The sequence below is a fragment of the Colossoma macropomum genome, unplaced genomic scaffold (assembly GCF_904425465.1).
Source record: "Colossoma macropomum unplaced genomic scaffold, Colossoma_macropomum, whole genome shotgun sequence".
NCBI classification, from domain to species: Eukaryota; Metazoa; Chordata; class Actinopteri; order Characiformes; family Serrasalmidae; genus Colossoma; species Colossoma macropomum.
The window spans coordinates 20,200,292-20,224,224 of NW_023494800.1; the positions used below are offsets into that span (position 1 = coordinate 20,200,292).

At 39.0% G+C, this 23,933-nt stretch overlaps 1 protein-coding gene and 1 long non-coding RNA gene across 2 annotated transcripts; one reads left to right on the forward strand and one right to left on the reverse strand.

Annotated features, from left to right (window-relative positions):
• The first annotated feature begins 1,871 nt into the window (after positions 1 to 1,871).
• Positions 1,872 to 11,665, forward strand: LOC118820634. The gene is made up of 3 exons (XR_005008264.1): positions 1,872 to 1,950; positions 2,065 to 2,173; positions 11,243 to 11,665. It is a non-coding gene; the product is annotated as an uncharacterized LOC118820634 (long non-coding RNA).
• LOC118820633 (potassium channel subfamily K member 4) lies at positions 5,949 to 18,274 on the reverse strand. The gene is made up of 8 exons (XM_036589018.1): positions 18,095 to 18,274; positions 14,030 to 14,141; positions 12,116 to 12,392; positions 11,550 to 11,667; positions 11,240 to 11,400; positions 9,288 to 9,474; positions 7,893 to 8,035; positions 5,949 to 6,584 (listed from the first exon to the last, which is right to left on the reverse strand). Exons 3-8 carry the CDS (start codon positions 12,314 to 12,316, stop codon positions 5,949 to 5,951), a joined length of 1,446 nt encoding a protein of 481 aa, XP_036444911.1. The 5' UTR covers positions 12,317 to 12,392; positions 14,030 to 14,141; positions 18,095 to 18,274.
• Between the last annotated feature and the right edge of the window lie 5,659 nt (positions 18,275 to 23,933).

The window sequence follows — 23,933 nt, forward strand, 5'->3', positions numbered from 1 at the left end:
TGAATGCAAATGAAATAGATCTCCTGTTTCACAAGGATTTATTATATTTGATGCTTGTCCTTGTTATGTCTTATTATAATGTATAGTCCCCAGTAAATTGCGCTACAGTCATCAATAAATTCCAGGCTATAAATAGAGAGGGTAATAAAGTAAGGAAGAGCAGTTCCTATTGCAAACGCTGGTACAACGCCCTCTAGCGAGAGAGTGCAATACTGCCGGCTAGTGACGTCACTCACAGTGTCCTTGAGTACAAGGTCAAACGTTTTTGAAGACCAGAGAGTTGAGATACTGAAATATTGCTGCTGGGCCTGGTATGCTTTGATCAGATAAAGCTTTAGAGGTGGAAAAGGAATGTTTTAAGGAATATATTACAGAGAGCTGGTTTAATTTATAATATATATAAACTTATATTCTAATTACATAGGACAATATTCATCACAGTTGAATGCAGTTGCTGAAACTGTAACATTGATGTACATTTTTATGAGGTCTGAGTAGGCCCGAGTAAAAGACTATGGCTGCATTTATCATTCTAATCTCTTATCACCTGTCATGTAACAAATTTTTTACTCCTAGGATTCATTAAATGTGCAGTTTACTGCAGTCTTTAGAGTGAATTATCTATCAGAGGAACATAACGTGACACCATGCTTGGTTTCCATGTTGTGCAGTCATCTACTCTAAAATGACTGAGAAAGCTGTAAAACACTGAGAATGAAGTTATAATATATTTAACTCCCAGAATGCCTCATGTTTTAAAATTGATGATCAGTCTTTTATTTTAAATAGATAATTATAGTATATTAAAACGATAAAACATTTATAAGATTTACATCTACACTATATAAGAAATGAACACACCCACCACCCCCACATATATGTATATATGTGTATTCTGTGGCATATGTGTACACCAATCAGGCATAACATTATGACCACCTCCTTGTTTCTACGCTCATTGTCCATTTTATCAGCTCCACCTACTATATAGGAGCACTTTGTAGTTCTACAGTTACAGACTGTAGTCCATCTGTTTCTCTGCATACTTTGTTAGCCCCCTTTTACCCTGTTCCTCAGTGGTCAGGACCTCCATGGACCCTCACAGAGCAGGTACTATTTGGGTGATGGATCATTCTCAGCACTGCAGTAACGCTGACGTGGTGGTGGTGTGTTAGTGTGTGTTGCTCTGGTCTGAGTGGATCAGACACAGCAGTGCTGCTGGAGTTTTTAAACACTGTGTTCTGTGGGGGTCCTGACCACTGAAGAACAATAGCATAGAACGTAGCATAGAAACAAGGAGGTGGTCATAATGTTATGGCTGATCGGTGTATATTCTTTCAAACTTTTGAATGGTAGTGTATGCTGATGCTATTTGATTGAATTTAAACGTGACATACAGTCGTATGCAAAAGTTTAGGCGCCTCTGGTCAAATTGCATGTTTTGTTGATTTTCTGTGTGATAAGTTTACACATCCTCTCCAGAGAACACAGTTCTGCACATTTTAATGCAGGTTTACTGTTTGTTGGCAGAATGTGTAGAAGTTATGGCACATTTTAGATTTTATTTTTCCCACTGTTAAATTTGGCAAACAAATAGAAATTGTGCACTAAATGTTGCTGAAAAAACAGGACTGTTCAAGCTTTTGCATAAGTTTGTAATTAAAAGTTAATACAACTGTTTTTCTGTTTAGTCAGAGAATCTCCACTATTGTTCGATCTGTGACTGGGAATACATTTCAGAAGGTGAGAGCTATAAACCGCAAACAGGCATTTTCAAAATAAGCCTTTTGATTTTTATTGTAAGGAATGAAAACATCTAGCAGGTATTTGGATCATGATGGAAAAAGAATCTTTCTTTTTTGCTCAAAAACAGTGTACAACTTTCAGAAGAAAGACACCAGTAACCCTGAACATCCCTTAATTCTACACTTCTGTCATGCATTATGGAAGGTAAAAACTTCAACTTGTTTCAGTAAAACCATGCTTCATTACAGCTGATAAAGTGCGTTCCCCATCACAAGTACTTCAAACCAGTGGCCTATTTTACAATCCTTCATTCAACAGAATGAAAGAGAGACACCATCATTACTGTTCCTGACCCACTCAGTGCTGAGTGGACAGAGAGAGGAGATCAAAACTGACACTGAGAAGATCAACAGGCTCCATCGGTGTAGTGAGTATATACTGTAAACACGTATACTTTTGAGGAAGCAGTTGATGAGTACTATGGAAAAAAGAACAATGGAAAGGTCAATGGAATTAATGTGACACTGTGTTTGTGTGTTTGTGGTAACAGCTGAGTAAGAAAATAAGGCTGAGACACAACAGAGTATGCAGCAAAGTCTTATTGGGTTCTGAAATTACCAGTGAAAACCACAAAAAACGTGTTCCTGATGGGTTAATCCTTTTCTTTTGACCATAAGTCACTGATGTGTTGATTGCAGACTGAAGGTTCAGCAAATCATCTAAAATATGTTGCTTGGAAAAAGTTTTTGAGAAATGAGATTTCAAAAGGTCAGCACTTTGTGAACACAGTGACTAAGGGAAGAGCCCTGAGTTTGCTGGGTTAAAGGAATATTCCAGCATTTTTCAACCTGATATATCTGCCACTTCTGGAGTACAGTTGCCACCAGTGTTGAGAGTAACATGGTACAAAGTAACATGCTACTTTTTACTATAATGAAGTAGTGCAGGAGTGGATTTAGTGATTCTGGGGCTTTAGGCAAAAGACAGGAATGGGGCCCCTGGATGACATTTACACTGTCTACAAAAAATGATATCTTGGCTAGTGCGTTTTTTAAAATCTAGTTTATATATTCAGTATTTCTCATTTTGAGATTGTTGTAAGAATATAATAAGATTGTTTAACTAATTTCTAGACATTTTTACTGAAGTGATTGTATTAAGTTAAATTATCTCATTATATTGGCAGATAATTTTGCCTGTCTTAAGAAATGTGCTTAAAACAGGCATAAGTATCTGCCAATTTGGTGAGATAATTTGGTACAGTAAGGTAAGGTAATAAGGAGTAAGGTAGAAGTAAAGTAATGAATAATGAGATTACTTTTTTCCAGGAAGTAATATGTAATGTAATCCCATTAAGTTTTAAAAAAATTAACTGAAACTTTAAAATTTTTCAAAAGTAACTCTTATTCTTTTTGAGGAATTACCCAACACTGGATTTGTCTATACTAACATTAACTCTAGCAGTATGTACTGCTGAGTCTGTGCAGCACTTTGTTCGGACTGCTTTGGGAGTGTAGCAACAAACTTTTTGCTTTCCCCCCTCTTCTAAACTTTATTAGATTTTCCACCCAAAAATGTGATGCAGTTGTGTCATCACATAACAACATGGAATAATCTATGATAACCATGACTGAGAAGTGGAACAGGCGAGTTAACAGTCACACATACAGTAATTCTAATGTGTGTTTTCCTAATGAAGAGACTGCCCTGAGTAGTGAAATCTGCCTGTCCTTTTTACATATTTTGTGTGCATGTCCACTACCTGTGCCAATTGACTGCCCAGCGTGGGCTGTAATTATGATTAGTGTAGCTTGAGTGCAGGCAGTTTGCAATATGAGTCTATGACGGAGGAGGAAAAGAGTGGATGCCTCCAAAAATATATTCTCATTTTCTTGAATTCATGTAGGAGTGGGCAACGTGGTAAATGTGCAATATCACAGCAGCTGAAGACATTTTCATAATACACAATATGTATTTGATAACACAATATTGTGTTTGATAAGTTGGAATGGACAAAAATATCCACAGTAATACCTCTTTTAAAAAACACAGTCAAAAACTAAAAATACAATGATTTTTATTCAAAATTTCACCTACTGTTCTGCACAAAGTCCAAATAAACTGACCTAATTATGCTCCTTTTTTAAAGAAACACACAGATTGGTCAGTCTTCTTTAAGTACTGACGATATCCACAGTATGCTTAGAAAAGCATATTATGTAATTTATCACGTTGACAAATTGTCCTATTGACCAACCCTAGTTCATTACACATAAAACTGTTGTGAAGTGTATGTTAGGACTAAGCTTAAACTTTCAACTGCTGTAAACTGGATGAGCAATCTCTCCATCGAAGAATGATCTCATGAGTGCTGCATGCTAATATGATACTTAGAACCATCACCGTGCCAAAGAAAACAGTGCCCCAGTATACAGGCCAGACCTGGTTGTCGTTCATCATTTAGAGCAGGGGTGTCAAACTCAAATATGAACAAAAAGGGCCATATTAAAAAATCTCAGCAAATCTATGGGGCAGCTGTGTTTTTATTTCATTTATACTAAACATTGTACCATGACCTGAACGGGCCATTGTTTATTTAAAATATGCAACAGCAAAATAGGCACTGAATACATATTAAAAATAATTCTAAATAAAAACAAGTAGTTTTAGGTAGTTTTTTTTTTTTTTTTAAAAACTGTATTTGCTTGAACTAGACACCAGGCATCTTTTCCTTTTGTGTAACCATTGGCCCATAAATTGTTGTTGATGGAAGGGGGTGAGAACGCACAGTATGTTGCAGTGCATACTGGGCACTGTAGTGCATCTCACAGTGAAATGGGCTAATGAGAATAAAAAATTAAAGTAATTTCACTGCGGGCCTTGTGTTTGACACAAGTTTTAGAGTATTAGCCTAGTTCAAAATTTTAACCATATATAACTGGCTATGTCTTGTTCATAGCAGAAGCAAAGTAGTGGCATGCCTTTAAAAGGTGTTCACTGTGGCTATTTTTTCTTAAATAAAGTTTAAGGACCATTGATTGTTATTCCTTGTACTTTCTAGTAGATACAGATTTAAATGTTTTTTAGGGAACTTAGAAGTAATCAGTGGTAATACTGCCTTTTTCATGAAGTACAAAATTGTAATCCTAGATACCCAGTTTTGATAACTACACCAACACTGATTAACACAGACAGTAATTTCAGTGTGTTTGCCTTCACTCAGTAAAAGAACAGACACAAGCTCAAAACCACTGCCCTTTGGCTTCAGTTATAACTATGTTTTGAGCCAACAGGTTTTCTGTTCCTTTGCTAAGTACAGACAAATATGCCAAAATTACTCTCCGTGTTAATGTTTATATGCCACAGATGTGTCACAGATTAGGTTGACAATCGCTGGATTATCCTTTAAAATGATTTATGACAGTTTCCTAAAAAACACCAAAATATGCAGAGGTACTCCTGGACCACGACTGGGAACCACTGCTTAATGGGAATTGGTTCATGGAAAAATGCCCATAAACAAATAGTCATATGCATGCCCATTCAGACACTTATTCACTCACTCTCTCTATCCCTATCTCTCGCTTTTATACCCACATTTACATTCAGTTTATGACGTAAGCTCCGAAATATAACCCCTGCTATCTAGTTATCTTGTTCAGTGTCCCATTAAGAACCACTTGAGGGATATCTGTGTAGGGAAAATAAAGCACAGGTGCCAAATTAGGTCATTCGAGAAGAGTCACATTATTATGTCTAAGAGATAGCATTGTGTATGTGGCACAATCAGGTTGATTTAATTGCAAAAACACTAAGGAAGATAAAAGCAGATGGATTGAAGGCCATCCATGTCAGCAGCTGTATGTGCTGTACTTAATCACACTGATAATCTCTCTCCAGCTCCAAGAATAGCCAGCAGATGGAGCTAAGAGCTTAGCTTTGAAGTCTATATGCAAATGAGTGGCCAGTCAGTGAACTGCCACCTAGTGTTTGCATTCTTAAAAAGAGTCTGGCCTTTTCACACTTTCAAAAAAAAGTCTAAAGCTTTTGCTTCTTTCTTTTTTCTGATAAATCAGGCACAAAAACATGTCTGCCATTAACTGCACTGCAAGTTTAGTCTTAAATCAGTGGTGCCTTTACAGCCACTGCTGTAGTGGTCAGCCACGGTAATGCACTTCTGAGGGAGCGCGTAGGCCTCCTGGTTAAGGCTTTGGTGGAGGAGGTGGGGTGTGATTAGGGGGCAGAATATCTCCATTGGGCTCCTTGTGCTCCAGCTTAGTGGGGCTAGTTTTGGGCGTTTTCTTTGCTGCCGGTCTTCTGGGACGTCTCCTCTTGGCCTTGTGCTGTGCGGCAGACTTAGGTTCAGGCATGTCCAGCAGTGGGTCCAGGTGAAGCTTTGTACTGACGGCATCTGAAGACTCATCAATGTAGGCTAGATTTTCCCCAAAGTAATCCAAAGGTTGGGAGTGTGTGGCCTCTGTAGGGATTTTAGGGAGCGGACCATCTTCCCCCTCCCCTTTTTTCGGCACCTGTTCTGTCTGGGTCGATTCTGACCCTGTCTCAGATTCCTCAGAGTCTGACTCATTGGATGACGTAGAGTACGAGACGGAGGATCGAGATCCAGATTCTCTGTCTGGCTGTCCGTTTTCCCTTTTTCCGCCCTCTCCAGGGGCCATGCCTGAGGTACTGTGGCTGGCTCCATGGCTGCGGGGGCCACGACGACGCTTCCTTCGGCGACGCTTAAATGATTCGTCCAGTTTGCCAGGGATGCGGAAGTCCACGGACATGTTCTGGATATTCTGGGTCCAGTCAGTGGCATGTGCTCTCAGCTCTTCCATCTGAGAAAGGAGAGAACAGAGATGGAGATATATTACTTTCCTTTACAGAAAGAAAGATGTTACCAAATGAAAATAGAGAAAAGGATAAGATGAAGGTGGAAAAAGAGAGAAGACCTGGAAGAACAAGAATAGAAAGCAATGCTAAACGGGGATAACATGAGAACTGTCAGGTGAGTAACAAGATATATGTGGAAGTGCATGATGGACAGTAAAATGATGGAAAATGTTCATGCCAATATATGTTGAGTTGCCAGTTCATTAATACATGTATATATTTTTTATTTTCATCATTAGTAGGAAAACATAAAATATATTTAATAGAAAATTATATAAAGCTTCCAACACTAAGTATAATATCAAATCTATCAATATTTGGCAAGTTTTTATTTTGGTGCACTCTTTTGTAACTTTAACCAAGTTACAGCTGTGTCTTCCCAACAAAAGCTGTTCCCAAAGATTTCACTGACTTAATGTTCACCTTTCAAACAGATACCAACAATGACACAAGCAACTACACAAACACATCTTAACTGTCTCCAGTTTTTTTATGAGCATCTAAAGTAGCTAAAGGAGGTGTTTCTGAGGAGACTAATGATAAGATAATTCACTTGCCTAAGGGAGAAGGCAAAGGAAAAAACAGGAGATTCCAAAACTGACGTCATTTAAATTATTAAAAGATACAGAGAAACTGGGACTCCTAACAAACTGGCAAGACCTGGTAGACCACCAAAACTGTCACTATCAGATAAACAGTGCTTATTATCTTTGATAGGGGAAAAATCAAGCTCCTCTCTTGCTTCAGTTCTGAAACAATCCACAGGTGTTTCTGTCCATCTTTACCCTGTGAGGAGACCGTAAGAACTCAATGCCATAGGTCTGAAAGGATGTGTAGCTGCCAAGAAGCTGTTACTAAGAAAAGGAATGGCCAAAAAAGAAAAATTGGGCTGGAAAACCAAAACTGGACATCTTATACGTGGAATAAAGTTTCGTGAACAGATGAGCCTAAATTCATCAGGGACTACTGTAGGACCACTGCTGATCAGACAGTTTTTGGGTGGTGGCTCATTCTCAGCACAGCAGTGACACTGACATGGTGCATGCAGCACTGCTGCATTCTTTAAACTTCCAGGCCACTTCATCAGACACAATCAACTTGTACACACTGTATGTGCAGCAACAGATGTGCTAAAGACAGTAACTCTTAACCTACAAACTGCAAAGGTATGCTAGATGTTCCAACATAGTACCTAATAAACTGTCAGCTGAGTATAGAGAAAAACACTGTGAAATTCTCTTAAGCCTGCCTACCTCAGCACGTGTCTTTTTAGACAGGACCCGTAGCCAGTTCCCAATCATGGTGAGGACGGAGGCGAAGTAAGCCAAGCCAAGTAAGATCCAGAACCACACCAAGGGTTTGTACCAGTGGTCTGTCCCCTCAGCCCCACTATCACCTGAACAAAAGGGTTTAAAAGTAGCACAGCTTACAGAAAAAGACTGAGAGTATCAATTTTGGCATTACTCACGCATCACACTCATGCTCTTGTGGCTGAATGCAATCAAATCCTCACAGCAACATTCCAACCTCTAGTGTACCTAAAAGAGTAGAGGCTGTTATGGCAGTAAAGGGAGGACAAACTCCCTATTTAGAAGAAGAGAGGATTTCTACAGACATTTGGACAAAAGAAATACCTTAAGAGTAAACAAGTAATATATCATTTTCCTGCCCTTTTCGTTTCATGTTTATTTTATACTTCTCATCAACTTGTACTTATGGTAAAACAGCATTTTAGATACATGTACATACAAATCAGTGTGTTGGTAGTTTAACCATGTATTAAAACCAGTGTACTGTCCTCTATGCCAGGGGTTCTCTTTTCCACCTCAAGGCCCGACCTGTTTATCACTAGAAAGCATGAAGGCCTATAAGAAAACAAAACTCAATGTTTTTGCTTAAAAAATTTTAATTTGGAGAAATTCTCAACACAGTGATATGTGGGGGCTTACTTTTGCAATATGTGATGTGTATCAGTGAACAGGAAATATCAGCAGAATATTAGTGTGAGTGGACAACTGAAAGGTCAGGTGTTTCAACAGGCAAAGCACAAAAAAAATGACAAAGTTGCCTTTGTGCACTGTTATTGCGGGGTATGTATTAATGTTAACTGTCTGAAAACATTTTAGATTTCTTTTTATTGTTAAGTCAGTTCTTTTTTCACTGATTGTTATGACAAAGTGCCATCACAGGCCCACTACGGACCACTGGCCCCCCTCAGTATAGGTCCAAGTACCACCAAACGTGCGCTTGGTGATCCACTTGTAGTCCTCGGCCCAGTGGTTGAGAAAGCCTGCTCTATGCCAAGCTGTAGAGCAACTATAAAGTGGTTCTGTATACAGTAGCCTGCACTTATAAAATCTTAAGCAATAGCCAAGTAAGATCCAGAACCACACCAGGGGGTTGTACCAGTGGTCTATCCCCCCCGGGTCCCACTATCACCTGAGCAAAAGGGTTTAAAGGTAGCACAGCTAAGAGAAAAGGCTGAGAGCATCACTGAGATATTGGCATTACCAGCAAGGTCAGGCACCACATTCAACTGTGGCTGAACACTGCCTTTCTGTACTGATTTAACACACAGAGATTAAGCGAACATGCTCATTCCATGAAAGTAATGTTGTAATGGACCACATTAGCAGTGTGGAATGTACCTGCAACATAGTCCCCAAAACCCACAGTAGTGAGGGTGATGACCACAAAATATGCAGATTCCAGCAGGGTCCACTTCTCCACCTCCTGGAAGACCAGTATGGGCACAAAGACAAAGAGCACTAAGCCCAGCAGGATGGAAAGCACAGCAGAGATGACACGTACAATAGTGGGGCTCACTTTCCACTTCTGAGAGCATCAATGAAGAGAACAGAAAAAAAACAAAATCAGAAAAACACCAAATCAGGAAGGTGAAAAACATGGACATTATGGTACATTACTGTAGTCAGCTCATAACTGAATATACAATAAGAGAACACTGTATATGCTAACAAATACAGTACCAGTCAGAGGTTTGGACCTACCAAATTGAATGTATTTTTGTTGATACACTGGCCAAAACAAAAAACGTTGTTACATCGGTGGAAAATGTTCTCCTTCACATCCAGTGGTGCTGCAGAAATCTCTAGAGTGAGATTTTTTGGTGTAAAGACTAGGAAACCCCCCTTATAATGATGTATCTTTAAAGTGGGAGGAACATTTGGAAAATTACAACTGCTCTGTGGTTGATTTTTTTGGAGGGGGCATTGTTTTTAAATTTTTTTAAATGCAGAAGGAAGACAAGCAGTACTGTTAGAAAGCTCAATATCTTATTGTGACCAAATGGCTGTAATAATTACTATTGTACCTGTAGTAACTGTAAGGAGAAAGTAGACTACCTAATGTCAGAAATGACTCATCATATGACGACAACAAGCTAAAAGCTGAAGTTAGCCGGCTAGTTGGTGATGGCTCTCAGTTTGGCTTCTTTTTTCTGGCTGAAAGGGTTCAAAAAACTTGGCTCTAGGTTCCTTTTTGTGCTAAATAAAGACAGGATTGCTGTTTTCTTTGCAATTTTGTTTGATAACTGATGTGAAAGTTGCCCTAAAGTTAGATTGGGTGTATTTATTAGCCTATAGATCAATGGCTAGGCTAACGGGCAGGATTGGTTGACACCACAGGGATCCCTTAAGGGTTATTTGATGCATTTGCGTAATGCATGCTGGGTAATGTAGTGAGTGAACATTAATAGAATTCTGTCAAACCAATGAATCTGAGGGATTTAATGCAGCTGCGGAACACCATGAAATCTAGTTTTAAGCCAGAATGCTCTTTTAAAGATATTTTGATCTAAAGGCTTATACTTAAATGTTTAAAATTTAAAGGCAAATATAAGTGTAAATAGCAAAGCTGATAAACACATTTATTTCTAAAAAAAATCAAGAAAAAACAAACTTGAAGTCTGCATCAAATAAGGGTTCAGCCTATGTGGAACTTCAACCCTGCTGGAAAAGTACGTCAGGTGGTTCCTCATGAACCAGCTGAGAGAATGCTGAGAGTGTACAAAGCTGAATCATAGCAAAGATGGGCTTCTTTGATTAATCTAAAATAAATACACACTTTTTGTTTCATATGCTTTTTATAATTCCATATCTTGCTGTCCAAAAAGAACAAGTATCTCCATTTTTTGCGATTTTCAGTTTTCTGCATCATCTGAGCTCAGCAGCTGTCTTTTATGTTGTGTGAAAATTTAAAGATGAAAGGACCAATGTAAATGCTCTAAAATTGCTTTGAATAAAATCTCTTTACATTAACTGACACTGAAAGCAAAGAACGTTTTTGCACTGTAAAGTTACCATTTTGAAGACACTTGTGTTTCTTTGGACAGCGACAATACATTTTTCATAGTTTTGATGCCTGAATTTCACTTCTAAAATGTGATAAATAGTGAAATTAAGGACTCATGCTTCTGTGAGTAGATGTGGCCAAACTTTAGACTGGCAATGTATATTTAAATCTTATTGTTCATAGCACATATATCATTTGGTTCATGCAGTATCTATTTTATTTCTAACAGTTATTTAACTGTAGTGTAATGATTTCTTCATCATCATCATTATCATCTCTCTCTCACCAGGAACAGCATCTCTATCTTAGCCACAGCCTTCCTCAGCCCAGTGCCCAGATGGTCGCCTACCCCAGCAAGCAGGAACCCAAACAAGGGGATTCCCATCAGGGCATAGCAGATACAGAACAACCTGCCCCATTCTGTCTGTGGAGAGATATTCCCGTAACCTGGAGGCCACATAGAAACGTAGTGTGATTTGAGGATCAGATATTTATAGAGAACTTGCGGGGTGAACAATCCACAGAATGCAGAGGCAGGCCATGTCCCTGAGGTTAAAATGGAGCTGGGCTCATCCAGCAATGTGAGAATGCCATACCGATGGTAGTGATGATGGTGCCGGAGAAGAAGAAAGCGCTGGCCAGGTCCCAGCTGCTGCTGAATGTGCTGTTGTTGTTTGTGGGATCAACCCCTCCCTGAATGGCTTCTGTAATGTTCTGTAGAAACATAAAGAATAAGAGACTATTGTTAGACAGCAACTGTATACCCAACAGGCTATAATAAACAAAAAATCCATCTGCTTGATCAGATTCTTTCTAATGAGATATCACATGTAATTGTTCTCTGAGATTATAGCACTAACTACTTGATTAACAGCAAGGGATATGCAGCCAAATATTATGTGTTATTTACTTTAATTTACTATAGACAGGTAGTAAATGCTGAAATTCTGATATATTGTAAAACCCCAATGTATTCAGTGTATAGCAAAAACAAAATATTGGCCTTGCCGGTCTCTCTTACTGAGGAGACTGTAAAAAATAGAAAATTCTTGAAAGTGGTCTATAATGTATTTTGGAACAAAACCCTTTATATAGTCCTTGTATTTCCTAATCTGACATGTTATTCTAGTATTTCTGTTTGCTGTACTCTGATTCCCCTTACCCCTAGGAATGTCCGTAGATTGTCAGGGCTCACGCAGGTGTAACTGTACAAGAATTCATTGCTGGAGTCCTGCAGACTCTGGAGCAGAGTGTTGTATTTGTCTTCCTCAATTGGGGCCTCCAGCGTGTTAAACACCAGTGCCCCCATAACCAGGTAGAGCAGCACGGCCGTCAAAATGGCCAGCAGTGTGGAGCAGCGCATGGCTACGCTTCCGCTCAGGCCAGAGGCCGCCCACTTCTTGCCGCCGCTGCCAGCACTGCTCCTATCCGCACCAAGACTGCATGAGAAACAGCAATGTATTGAAGAGCAAGTTCACAACTTTTACTGACCAATATTGCTGACAAATCTGCCTGATAATAAGTTCTTGTGCACTTGAGGACTCTAAATGCATTGTTTTCCTCTAGATGACAGTGGAGAGATCTGGATTATGTAGTGCCCAAAACAGTTAACCTGATAATAACATACCCAGCTATACCAAAATAACATTTAATGTCTATATCTGCTTAGACATGGTACCAGTAACAGAGTTTTGGGAGTTCTGACCATGTTAAGGTAAGACTAACATCCCATCCTCTGGTAAGTATAGTTTATTCGTTCTTAAAAATAACACACATTTTCCTGGCATATTTGAAAGACGTGCAATACAATTTCAGACACCCCTAAAGTGGTCTATGCCAGACTGTTGACACTGCATCAAGCTTGGCTGAAGAGGAGAAGAGAATTGCCACTCAGTAATGTCTTGCAGGTTTGTCAAACACTAGAGGGCGCTCCCAAGCTAATCCAAATTGATTTGGTTAATTTGAGCATAATCATAATTTGTAAATGCTTCAACCTCTTTTTAATATAGAAGAATGCATTCATTTCCTGAACACAGAGTAGCATAAAACATTTTAACACCACTGTTATATTTTTGAGTACTTTATAGGACTTTATTACGGCGTCTCATGTATGTTAATGACATCAGTGAGTAAACTGCTTCACTCAGACAATGAGCTGATCAGCTCACCAACCAATCAGCTTTCAGTGGCAGTAAGAGTGACCAAGCAGTACTCAGTAGCAGTAATGCTAATGTCCTACTGCCCAAAACTTGTTTGGTTTAAAGAAAAGGAAGTATCTATTCACCCCCATCCCCCATTCTTTTAGAACTCGCTCAGGGGCACCTTCTGGTGCTTTGCACTCATGTTTTTGATATAACAGGAGAAATATGAAGTGGCCAGGCTCCCTTTAAACCAGCTTTGGCTTGAACCCCTTATTACATATGAGGGCTGTTTCTCATTATAAACAGTATCAGCAGTCACTTAGGGCCACCAGGGAGCCCGTTATGTAATTTCTTCAATTTATTTAATGTTGTTTGTAATGTATTGTAGTCTAGAGGGAGTCTCTCCAGAGTCTTTATTCCAGCACCAGACCAGCAACACCACTGTTATATTTTTGAGTACTTTATAGGACTTTATAATGTGTCTCATGTATGTTAATTACGTCAGTGAATGAACTGCTTCACTCAGACAATGAGCTGATGAGCTCACCAACCAATCAGCTCTTAGTAGCAGTATGACAAACCCTGCTAATAAACAGTGGTTTATTAGCAGGGTTTTCTGTTCTTACAGAAGAATATGATTGTAGTGGGTGAATGTTTAGAAACCTCTACATGAATTGTGAAAATATGTAGTTATCTACACAAAACAGTTTTTGCGAACTAGCTAAGTAGCTCCTGTTTTGAATGACTGTGTGTTAACTGCTTTACAATTAATTGCTATGCTACTTACTTTAGGGCTCTCATTAAAGAAGCCAATTAAGCTTTTCCAGTGTAGTGTTTTTGCAAGTCGACAATACTGGTGACTTTAATTAACTCCTATTCAATCTAACTCCATGTGCACTGATTGCATTGTCATGGTAAAGTGTTAATCGCCATACCTCTCCCTCCCGTTCCTTCTGTTCCGCCACCTCCAGCTGCGCCGGTGGCTGAGGATGGAGTCTCTAGAGCCGTAACTAACAGGTAAATCCTCACAGTCAGACCGAGGAGACACTGATGATACATATATAAAGCATATCATAAAAACAGAACTTAACTGAGGGTGCATAAATGGTCACAACTGAAGCAGGCTAAATCTGGTATGACGTACTGTTGGAAATAGCATACAAAACTAGAGATGGCGTTTTCTTTTGAAACTGATACCTGATATCTTTCCATTAAAACCTACTAGTCTTTAAAACGAGCTTTTCTTCAATTTTCAGTTGAAGCACTTTACTTAAGATGAGAATCTTAAAATAGGCTGTCATGCAGAAACTACTCAAAAGCTCTACTCAGGGCCAGCTCCACCTAATAAGCAATGTAAGCAGCTGCTTAGGGCCCCATGGCCGCCAGGGGGACCCCTAACAACTTCTAAGCTATTTCTGTCCCATTATAATGTGTAAGATGTTTGAGTGAGGGGAAATAGCAACTGGTTAATCATGACTCAAAAAAGAATGTGGACATCTGGAGCCGAAAAGCAGATGAGAAAAAGAGATGATGAGGAGAAAATGCCCTGTGGTTTTAATGTTACGCTGTTTGTTTTGGCTTTTAGTTGGACACGAAGTAGCTGATTTGGGGTCTGTCTAACGAAGCTTCATTTTCACAAAACCAAATAGATGCAGTTAACTCATTTTACAACAGCAGTAATGACTTTCTCTATTAACACAGTTTTAGGTATTCAGGCTGTGATTAATCATCATGCATGTGCACATAAAAGTGTTATGTTTATGACAAACAGCCAGGAGGAGCTACCACAAATGAAGGAAAAAGAAATGATATTACCTAAACATGTGGAAGGTAAAGCATTTATAACTGAGTTATACTTATGAATTTATGTAATTTAGACAGCTTAGGGTAGTCATTGTAATTGATTAGCCTTTAATTATACAGTACATCAGCTAGCATCATAGGGGACCCCCAAGAAATCTTGCTTAGGACCCCTGAAATGCTAGAGTCGGCCTTGACTCTTCTACTCCACAGGAGGAAATACACAACTAACAACATCACACCACACAGTGTGAGTGTGTGCTATTTCAAGACTGATTTGTTACAGGAGTGCATCAGATTCATTCCAATATTTGATCCGGAATCTGATATCAGCCTGATATGGATACTTGGTATCGGATTGGTGTCATCCCCACACAAAACCTGTCTGCCTCACAGCATAGTAAAACACTGGAAACAATTTTTGTATCTGGCTCTAAATGCCTGTCAGGCAGTCAACAAGTATATTTTTGTCCCTTTTAATTTGTGGTCAGGCTGGCAGCTCTGAGGCAGTTGTGGATGCGGAACACCTTTACAGAGCCATGTTGTGGAACTGCTTTGTGTGGGGAAAATGAACAAGATACACCTGTCTCAGTAGAGCGTACATGAACCATATGGTGTTAGTAGAGGCACTGTTTGACAATAAAAACATTGCACTGACTGACCTGAGTGACTGTTGACCACAGCTGCTTCCCATTTAGCAAAAGGGTAATAACTAGGAGTGTAATAATGTGTTGCATTGATCTGAAGGTGACAATTTAATTGCATCGTAATATTAGAATTGATTATAATTGGTTAGACTAATATTCAATAAAGCATATCATTGTGCAAAAGTCAGAGACCACCAAAAGTCCAGTCATTAAGAGATATAGAGAAAATGTCATCTTTGAGAGAGATGGTTCAGATTTGAAAAAGTCCACATTTGTTTCTGTCCATCCTTCAACTGTGAGAAGACAGTTCAACACTATGAGTCTGAAAGGATGTCAAGAAGCTGTTACTGAGAAAAGGAAATTGGGATTGTGTTTGGGATGACTTGGGAAGCAGAAAATGCTACCAACGTCTAAGACTGAACTTTGGAAAATTGTAGAAAAATATCCCTGCACATTTTTGAATACTGAAAGAAAGTCTCCCCAAAAATAATGGGAACAATAAATCAATATTTTCATGGTATATATAGCTGTTGAGGCTTCTGTCTGAACAAAACCTTTCAAATTACGTTGTGTTGATTTTCTGAGTGAAAATATGGTAACACATCTTCTACAGCGAACACACTTCTGTAGAGGATTTGTTAACTCATTTTCACCCAGCAAATCAACATAATTTGATCTAATTTGGGTGTTAAAACTATTGCATTTATATATATATCCAGTCATATTAATGTATTAGTAAAAATAATTCTGAATCATACCAACATAATCAAGTGTTAATCAGGTCGAGATTTGATGATCAATTGAATCATTTCCTAAAGAACTGTAATCAAATCATTGCCAGGTTGGACATTTACACCCCTAATAATAATCTGTGTATTAGAATCATGTTGTAGTTATGGAGGTGCAGAGAAGGAGACGTGATCGATCCTGCACACCATGGAAAAGTCATGTCAGCTTGGCGTAATCACCCAAAGTGCTAATAATGGAACTGGATTGCTATGCCATTTTGACAGCTTAACGACTCCGGATTCACACAAAGGAACAAAGCTGAGGGTTAATGTGGTGGTCTGCCTCTAGGGCACGCAGGCTCTTGTGTGAGGAAGAGGTTTCTAATGTTGGAGGACTAAACAATCCGACTACATGCGTGCTGTAATTTGTTTTTAGTGTGGGGTGAAGATTGAAGGTAGTAAGCCTACACCCACGGGATGGAATTGAGGGCAGTGTGTGGTGGGCTGTGAGTAGTGTGTAGAGCTGTGTGTGTGTCTGTGAGAGAGAAGGGGATAGAGAGGTACAGAGAGAGAATGATCTCAGTAGGTCTAAATGCCAGGGGCGGGGGGGGGCACATTTCTGTGACAGTTTATTGGGCTCAGGCTGATTCAGAGAGCAGAAGGAGCTGCTGACACTACAGCTGCAAGATCAACATTAAAACTCGCAGAAGGAACTATATACCACTATGGGCTTGATGTACATGCAGAATCGCATCCCGTTCTAACGGCACTCCACCGTTTTTTGCTATCACAAAGCACTATTACAAACTACAGTCGTGTGCAAAAGTTTATATACCCTGGTCTGATTACACGTTTTGTTGATTTTATAAGTTAAAATAAGTTAACATATACTCTGCAGGAAACTAACTTAAAAACAGCGTTTTAGCGACACTACACTACACTGGCTAATTGTAGCGTACAATTTTGATTAATTTGCTAAATTTAACATAATGGAAACAAATAAAATATAAAATATAAGTGTGCCATAACTTTTGCACAGGCCACATTTTATGTTGTATTTTTTCCCTAATGTGCTAAATTAAGCAAATACACAGTTTTTCATGAATTAAAATGTACAGAAGTGTGTTCTATGTAGAGGATGTTGTAACACATCTGAAATGTTAACATAACATTAACATAACATGTAATTTGACCAAACTTTGCACACTCTGTATGTTATTAAAGCCATAATGGCATGTAGCCAACCTGTATAAACTGATGCTAGCATATTATCAACCAATATAGACTAATTCTGTGGGCTGGTTTCCAAGATATGGGATAAATTATAGTGTCAATGTTAAATCACCTTTAGAAATGATTTGTAGTCCAAGACTAGGCTTAATATCTGGCCCAATGTTGTTTAATCCAAAATGACATATAAATATAAACAAAAAGAGCTATGTTTAAAATGATAATGCTCTGCATATAAAAAACTAGATATATTGAGCTTAGTAAGCTTAATAAGATATTACTACTATATCCTAGCACTGGTTTGTCATTGAGTGCTATGATAGTGTACACAGTACCAACAGCACTTAACCCAATACGGGTTGCACAATTGCCATAAAGCTACACGGACATTAACTCTGATGCACTACAGTTCAAGAGAAGGCAAGTAAAACTGAAGTGCACAGTAGAAGCAAATCATTTCATGCAATATTAATTGAATTCACATTATTCCAGCTATTACAGTCTACACTTCAATGCAGCGTTAAGAGTCACCGTAAAGCAGCTCACTTAGGCACACACACATGCATGCACACATATGTCTGTGTCCGTCTCCTACCTCAATGTAAATGGTCCAGCAAAACTGAGAGTGGCAACCGCAAAACTGCAGTTCCTCCGTCCGGGCAGTTACTACTGAGGGTGTGTGGGCGTGTGCATGTGTCTGAGAGAGACTGTTGCTGAGTACCCAAGAAATGAAAAGATACTCAATCAAACTGTCTGAGATGTGAGAGTGCCCTGGAGAGAGAAGGACTGTGTGTGTGTGTGTGTTTCTGTGAAAAAGGCTGGACAGGGAGGGAATGAGGGAGGGAGGGGGGGGGGGGGGTGGGGGGGGTAAATAGGTGCTACCAGGAGGGAGAAACAGACAAACGGTTAGAGAACGAGAGAGAGAGAAATAAAGGGAGGGGTCAATGCAGATATTCTGAGCCCGAATGAGCTAACTGCCCCTTTGATCTGTCTCTGCTTGCTTCCTGCTGTTTCTTTTAATGCACACAAAGCCTGTGGTTTTTAGGGATGTCCTATGAAATATTCAGGGAGGGAGATAGAGGGAGACAAGGACCTGGTACACCCAGCTCACCCCCATCGCTGTCATAGTCTATTTAACTTGCACTCTGTGAAGTGAATGCAAGGGCCAAAAAAAAGAATTATCCACAGTTTACTGACTCAGAAGCTCAATTCTTCTCTATGAACAGCCCCTATCTCACTTTTAAGAGATTGCATGTCAACATATTTTCCATTGCAATCATTTATCATTTGAAAAACAGGACTAGTGAACAGTAGCATAGCCACTTGAGAAGGCGGGGCGGGGGGGGGGTCAGTTGCACTGGGGCCCATGGTACAGGGGTGCCTGAGGCAGCTGGCCCCTGATTTTTTTATTGGGCTCTTTAGACTTGTACTGCCCATCAGGAGTACCAAGAAATTGCCCAGCCGGTAGCCTGACCGGTCAGTTGGACTGTCCAGACCAATGTTCACAACTTCGTGAAAAGAGAGCAACAGGTCAGTCACAGTTTAATTAACTCCAAACTTGAAGGCAGCCTAGTAAGCAACTTTTTTCAATTAAAGCAACATTTTTTATTACAGTGCAGCATATCCATCTTATGACTGATTTAACACAAAAAGACAGTCTTCAGTCATCTGTAACCCTTCTGTGCATACAAACTTACATTTGTGGTTTCTGCTCAGGTGAATTACATGCATCTCCAAGCTTTAACTTGGAAATATAAAGAAATAAGAAGAAATAAAAAGAAATATAAGATGTTTTCAGCTTTGTCAATTTTTTTGTGCTTTGCCTGTCGAAACACCTGACCTTTCAGTTGTCCACTCACACCAATATTCTGCTGATATTTCCTGTTCACTGATACACATCACATATCACAACAGTAAGCCCCCACATATCACTGTGTTGAGAATTTCCCAAAAGCAAAAACATTTTTTGTTTTCTGTTTTCTTATAGGCCTTCATGCTTTCTAGTGATAAACATCGTTAAGACACTGATTTGTATGTACATGTATCTAAAATGCTGTTTTACCATAAGTACAAGTTGATGAGAAGTATAAAATAAACATGAAACAAAAAGGGCAGGAGCATGAGTGTGATGCGTGAGTAATGCCAAAATTGATACTCTCAGTCTTTTTCTGTAAGCTGTGCTACTTTTAAACCCTTTTGTTCAGGTGATAGTGGGGCTGAGGGGACAGACCACTGGTACAAACCCTTGGTGTGGTTCTGGATCTTACTTGGCTTGGCTTACTTCGCCTCCGTCCTCACCATGATTGGGAACTGGCTACGGGTCCTGTCTAAAAAGACACGTGCTAAAGTAGGCAGGCTTGAGAGAATTTATTTAGTAAATAAATTATCTACTATTGTCATATTGTTATATATTTTCATCAGTATAATACTGATTTTTCATTTGAAACATAAACACCTTTTTTTTAGCCTGTGTGTGTAACGTTAATATGTAAAGACAAAAGACATAGACTGAAAAACTTTCACAGAATGCAACCCAACTCCTCTGACTTTGAAATTATTATTTCAGGGTTTGCAGGGTGACAGCAGAATATGTACACTATATTTTAGCATGTTTTTTCCCTCCTGACACAGTAACGCTACTTCTTTCAATGTTAACAAAAAAATCTTGTAAAAAATGTAGTAGAATCTAGTTACCGAGTTATAAATCTAGTTTTGCAACATTTTAAATACACATAAAAAAATGCAGTTGTACAAAGGAGTTCTATAAATGTAAACATTCAAAATAAATTTTGAACTTATTTATAAGGGTCACTGAGAGTACATCAACATGTATAAAAGAACTGAAAAAAAATGGGCATGAATGAATTAACTAAATTAGTCAATACTTTATGCACTAACTCAGAAAATTATTTTCTTTACCCCATATTGGCCTTCTAATTGCTCCTGGAGCATAAACCTCTGACTCACAGTTTATCTTTCTCTCTCTCTTTCACTCTCTCTTTCTCCGTATACTGATATACTGATACTGGTTGGGTGAGTATCAGTGTTACATTTGATGAGTGCCAGGGTGCATGCCTCAGGGAGCTTTGGGTAAGACATGCCGTTGCTGCCGCGGCCTTGCAGACGCAGCACAAGCCCATCACTGAGACTCCTTCCAGCAGCCACACACTAACACTGATCTGAGCACACTGCTGTTGGCCATGAGGCTGTGTTTCCCAGAGCTATCTGATTTAAAAGTCACCGACTGCTCAGACACAGTTGTAAACAGTCAATGTTTATCTACCTCGCTGACCTTCTTTGGGCTGACAGGCAGAAGCAGACTGCAGACAAACCACAATTCAGAATTTGCCATGGAATGTTATTCATTTTTATTTCAAGCAGTTATTCATAGATTCATCTTCTTTTCTTACAAAAAAGTACAGTGCTGTGCAAAAGTCAGAGACTCATTTATTTAAAGTGGAATTCCACCAATTTTTCAAAATCCTTGAGATGTAAATGGTCACTCAGAGTGGTTTGAGTGAAATGGTTCATTGTGGATACTTTTAGTAACTCAGATTTCTTTACAGTGGTGGTGATAGGAACCAGGGGTCGCCATGTCTACAACACAAATGCAGCCATTTTATTCACTATCCAAAAGAACTACCAGTGAACCTTGTGAGTTTTTATATGTAATGGTGATGATGGTATAGCAGCAAATCTGGAAAAAATAACTTTTCGGCACTATTCTGCCTCACAACACCCTGCATGTGCCCTTCCACTATGAATGGATTAAAATAAATAAATTCAAATACATTTTAAGCCAAAACTTTATCACAAACCTATCATAAAAGAATGTCTCAGATATCAGGCAGTGTATTCATAACTATTTCATGTAATAACTTTCTGTGAGGGAGCTTTTAGAGGTGGATGTCTGGTTCATATCATAGCATTAAGTTCTCACACTGGAAGGATGGACAGAAACACCTGTGAATTTCTTCATATCTGAAGCAAAAGTGGAGCTTGATTTTCTCCTCTCTCACAAAGATGAAAGCTTTAAGTACTATTTATGTGATGGTGACAGTTTTGGGGGTCTACCAGAGTCACATTTTCTCTATATCTTTTAATAACTGGACTTTTGGTGGCCTCTGTGTTTTGCACAATACTATGCTTTATTGAACATTATTACGATCGATTATAATGAGTTCCAAAATTACAATGCAGTTGAATTGTCACCATCAGATCAATCCATCAATGCACTATTACACCCCTAGTCATTACACTTTTTGCTGAATAGGAAGTAGCTGTGGTCAAGAGCCACTCAGGTCAGTCAGCCCAAGTACAGTGGTTTTATTGTCAAACAGTGCCTCTACTCACACCATAACACTGGGAGGGTAGAAGAGTTAAAGTGGCAAATTAAATCCTGACAGATTTGATATTATACTTCGTGGTGGAGGCTTTCGTGTAAATTTGAAAAATGAATCATTTGCCCTTTATAACTATACATTTTGAATACAAATGAAAGCATAAGTGAAAGACTCTGACTTTTGCATTGTACAGTATATTCGATCATCATTAATCCCTTAACCCCTCAAAATCCTAGGCTTATTACATCCTAAGGCTTATTATTCATTAACTACATGGGCAACAATGCAAACTAGCTGAGTTGTTTGTAATTAATAGAAGAGTATAATTGAAGTTCTCCAATCTGAAGTCAAAATCTGAGAAGGACTAATTAACAATAAGTAAATTTAGCTCATTTAATAAAACAGTCAGTAATAAACTGCAGTCATCAATTACATTACACATCCAAACAGTGAGTACATCACTGATGCTCTATTATTCATGATGATGTATTACTACTCTGCCACGTCTGCAAAAATGGCTACAACATCCACTACTCATACCAGCGGTCTCCTTTACATACTACAACTCTAATCCCCTCTGCTCTGTCCAAATAGCTTATTTTAAAGGGGGGGATAGCTGCCCTGGGACTATCATAACTACTGGGGGGAAAATCAGCCAGTAATAGGCACTAAACCAGTAGGAGATGATGGAGGGATGGCCTACTGTAGCAGTGCAAAGGGGTTTTGACTGTGACCACATACATACATGAAAGTAAACAGCAACTGTTGCCACAATCAGTTCTAAACAGCTGTTAAGGGGTCACATGACTTTTGGGCACATAGTCTAAGCTTTTTTTTTTTAACAAAGCTTTTGTCATGTCATGTCTGGCTTTTGTGCTAGCTGTGCATTGTGTGAAGCAGAAGACAAGAATCAAATTGGATCATACTGTATTAAGCAGAGTGGCTCTATCTCAGCCTGGCTGGGCTTCGTAATTAACTGATGTAGAGCTGTGCTGTTTACACTGGGATGCGGGCCATCTCTAATAAAAATGAAATACGCTCAGCTCTTATTTATTTCAAGCAAGCTTGGACGCAAACTCGTTTCCACAGTTTGCTAGGCATCAAAATATCCCCTTGTCGCTATCTAATGGGACAGGGGAGTGAAGTTTCCTTGACCATGCACCAGTTCATGCATTACCTGCTCAAAAAGATCAACTACTGTGACTATTGAAGGATCAGGGCAACAAGAGCCTGAACAAGTACATGTTTAACAAGCAAACAATGAAATATATCCTCACAACCTTCATTACAGCTTAACTTTAAAATTGCTTTTTAGGAAATGAAAACATTTGTAAATGAATATTCCAGTGTTCCTCAGCCTAATCTCTATCTGCTGTATCTTTAATGTATTGATGATTATTGGACAATTGTTTTGACACATATGCCTTTACTTAGTAAAAGAACAGAAAACCTATTAATTTGACACTTAAGATAAAAGCCAGTGGCTGGCTCTACTGGAGCCTTGTTTTACACAGTAAAACTATCATGCAATTTTAGTTGCTTGAAACTTATATGGAACTAAATTGCACTTGAGTTGCGTAATGTAAAGCCCATGTGTCAAGCACAAGGCCTGTGGGCCAGATCAGGCCCATGACGCAGTCCTATCCGGCCTGCAAAAGTATTTTAATTTTCTATTAATATTAGCCTATTTCACAATGCACTGCACTACAGTCCCCAGCATGCACTGCAACGTAATGTGTGCTCTGACTCTCCTCCCCCAACAACAATCTATAGTTACATCTTAATTCTACGCAATTCAATGCAATTCCACACCTGTCACGTCACCAAACACAGTAGCCGGATTTCAGCTGCAGTTCAACAAACATAAACATCTAATGTCAGCTCAGCACCTTAGAAACTGAGCCCAAGTATTACTAACTTGCAGCAAAGAAAGGATGCCAGGTGTCTAGTTCAAGCAAATAGGCAGGTTTAAAAGACCGAGCTCATTTTAAGTGTCCATGTAATGTTCAAGGTCTACTACAAGTGCCTGTATTTTACCACTGAAGTTTTTGCATATTTTGAATAAACAATGGCCAGTTGGTGTTATAGCAC